The following is a 3268-nucleotide window of genomic DNA, read 5'->3' on the forward strand; positions in this document are numbered from 1 at the left end:
AAAGTACACAAATATATTTTATACACCTGTCGTATACGTCGGTTTCGTTTTTTTCACTTTAAAGGTGGTTATGTTATTTTGTTGGGATTAATCCACCTTTAAAGTGAAAAAAACAAAACCGACGTATACGACAGGTATGTAAAATATATTGGTACTACTAAAGCAGCTCGGACCCGAACGTGCAGTCGCGCGTCCGCGCTAGCTAGTCTTGAGTGGTCGATCCTAACCCTATCCCTAACCCTAACCCTGTCCCTAACCCTAACCCTATCCCTAACCCCAACCCTATCCCTAACCCGCGTGTGCAAATGAATACGTGGTTAGGGTTAGGATCGACCACTCACGACTAGCTAGCGCGACTGCGCGTTCGGGTCCGCGCTGCTTTAGTAGTACCAAATATATTTGTATAATTTTTGTATATTCGGATTCTACATAGTAAATACTATATGCATAGAAAATTTCATTAAAAAAATATTCATTTTTCTGAAAGTTATGACCTCCCCAAATCTGGGGGGGTAAAACCCTGTAGTTATGCCAATTTTTGTATAGGGTTATGGAATTCCGTCCCTAACACTAACCCCGTAGTGAAGATCGTGCGGGTGTTACGGAAAAGGACGATCTTTGGTAAAGATCGCCGAAGACACTTTACGGAAAAGGCCGATATTTAGGACTCGTACCGTAAGATCGCCCAATATTTATATGATAATGGTGGATAAATAGGTAGAGGCGTGCGTGTATATACGTGTTTTCTATGTATGTATATATATCTGAAAGTGTTTGGATCACGATCATAATGTTGTCGGTTTAATTTCTGGATCCTGTAACGCGTAATGTCCCCGAGCAAGGAACAATATCTCATATTGCTCCACTTTACTCAGTTCACAATGAGCACCACAGAGAAGCTGGTGCAGCTCGCTCCCTATCCAGCTGTCACATCCTGATCTGCCGCTGTACCAAAGTTTGAGGATGTTGTCTAGTGACTAGATAGGCACCTAAAACATTTAGGGAAAGCATAGATACCCTAAGTGCTATTGGTAATGTAATCCGGCGGAGGTAAAGAATACGCATATCGATGTGTCACATAGATATTTATAAAAACACATACACACTCACACAACAATAAATCTGTTCATTCCATCATGCTTCAACTTCTCATCACCTTGCTTGGCTCCCGTGCTGGTGGCACATGGAAAGCACCATTCTAGCGTGATCGTTGCCGTACCAGCACATGTGCTGGTGACATGTGAAAAACAACATTCGAGCGTGGTCGTTGCCAGTGCCGCTGGACTGGCTCCCGTGCAGATAGCATGTAAAAAACACCTTTTGGGCATGGTCGTTGCCAGAACCGCCTGACTGGCCCTCGTGCCGATGTCACGTAAAAGCACCCACTATACTCTCGAAGTGGTTGGCGTTAGGAAGGGCATCCAGCTGTAGAAACTTTGCCAGATTAGCTTGAGCCTGGTGCAGCCTCTGGCTCACCAGTCCTCAGTCAAACTGTCCAACTCATGCTAGCATGGAAAGCGGACGTTAAACGATGATGATGAAACTATTGCATGTGACCTTGTTAGTGCTGGTGTCACAATGAAACGGTCCCATTACACTATGTAAAGTCTAGTGAGTTAAGCAGAGACAGTTTATGGTTGAGAGGGTGTGACATCCTCTCTTAATGCTTGTGCCATGATGAAATATAGTACACAGTGGATGGCATTAGGAAAAACATCCAGCTGTAGAAAACATACAAAAAATGAAATGCATGAGTGACCCATCTAAGTTGTAGTAACTTTGAATAAGAACTATCTCAGACTTTGATAAACCATCCAACCCATGCCATCATGGAAATGATGATGTATGTATTTTTGTGTGTGTGTTTGTTTATATGTAGATATAATATTTTTCCTTGTTTATTTGCAGAGAACAAGACTATTGGTAGCATGGGATTTGGAAACAGAGGCGGTGGTGACTTTCGTGGTGGCCGAGGTGGCCGAGGTGGTTTTGGGCGTGGAGGTAATTTCATGTTAATTTTATTGTCAACAGCAATTCTTCAGTGTTTACTCAATTCATCATCATCATCGTTTAACATCCGCTTTCCATGCTAGCATGGGTTGGACGATTTGACTGAGGACTGGTGAGCCAGGCTCCAATTTGATTTGGCAGAGTTTCTACAGCTGGATGCCCTTCCTTGTGTTTTATTTTTTAATGTTTGTCTGGAGGAAAATGGATATTGAAATGATGATGATAGTATATGTAGGTATATATTAAATTTCTATTTCTGTATTATATCATGCAGGTGGAAGAAATTTTCAGAGCTTTGGACCTCCAGATGAAGTAACAGGTAAGTTACTTATTGCTTCTTCTTTTTTTTTTGTAGCATAGCTGGTTTAGGGTACCATTTGGTATGATATCATGGCTTCCAGGGCAGTAATCTTCTATGGTAGTAATCACTCCTAAGGGTAGGGCAGGGGATGACCCCATTAATAGGATTTCTGAGGATTGAAAAGGAGAGAGGATGAAGAAATTGCCATGTTTACTCTTTTACTTGTTTCAGTCATTTGACTGTGGCCATGCTGGAGCACCGCCTTTTAGTCAAGCTAATCGACCCCAGGACTTATACTTTGTAAGCCTTGTACTTATTCTATCGGTCTTTCGCTGAACTGCTAAGTTACGGGGATGTAAACACACCAGCATCGGTTGTAAAGCAATGTTGGGGGTACAAACGCAGACACAAACATACACACACACACATATATATATACATATATACGACGGGCTTCTCTCAGTTTCTGTCTACCAAATCCACTCACAAGACTTTGGTTGGCCCGAGGCTATAGTAGAAGACACTTGCCCAAGGTGCCACGCAGTGGGACTGAACCCGTACCATGTGGTTGGTAAGCAAGCTACTTACCACACAGCCACTCCTAATACAATTAGGGCGGTTGAGAAGCTTGCTTTCCAACCACTCTATGGTACCTTGGGCTAATGTCTTCTGCGGGGTGGGACAGAGAGGACGGACGTTTTTGAAAAATTCACAAAATCATTAATTTTAGCTGCAAACAAATTTTATTGACATCAGTGTGTTTGTATTGAATTAGCATTTGTCAAAAACAAAGGGTGGAAAACAACATCCATCATGTATCTGTTTTCATTGATGCATTTCTGAAGGCGTTGTTGGAAATTGGCCGCCACTCTCTCCAGCATTGCTCTGTTGATTTAGGCAATCGATGATGGGGTGGACAGAGACACCCATGCATGCACACATATACATATATATATA

The 3268-nt window shown here is 42.4% G+C and overlaps 1 protein-coding gene across 1 annotated transcript in view; it reads left to right on the forward strand.

The window, feature by feature from the left end:
* The window catches only part of LOC106869349 (H/ACA ribonucleoprotein complex subunit 1), a 6437-nt gene that overhangs the window by 830 nt on the left and 2339 nt on the right, over positions 1-3268 (forward strand). Inside the window, exons 2-3 of the mRNA XM_014915065.2 lie at positions 1909-2001; positions 2285-2329. Coding sequence (XP_014770551.2) covers positions 1929-2001; positions 2285-2329 — 118 coding nt within the window. The 5' untranslated portion in view covers positions 1909-1928. The remainder of the gene's footprint in view (positions 1-1908; positions 2002-2284; positions 2330-3268) is intronic.

This window comes from Octopus bimaculoides, chromosome 6, assembly GCF_001194135.2.
Source record: "Octopus bimaculoides isolate UCB-OBI-ISO-001 chromosome 6, ASM119413v2, whole genome shotgun sequence".
NCBI lineage: Eukaryota > Metazoa > Mollusca > Cephalopoda > Octopoda > Octopodidae > Octopus > Octopus bimaculoides.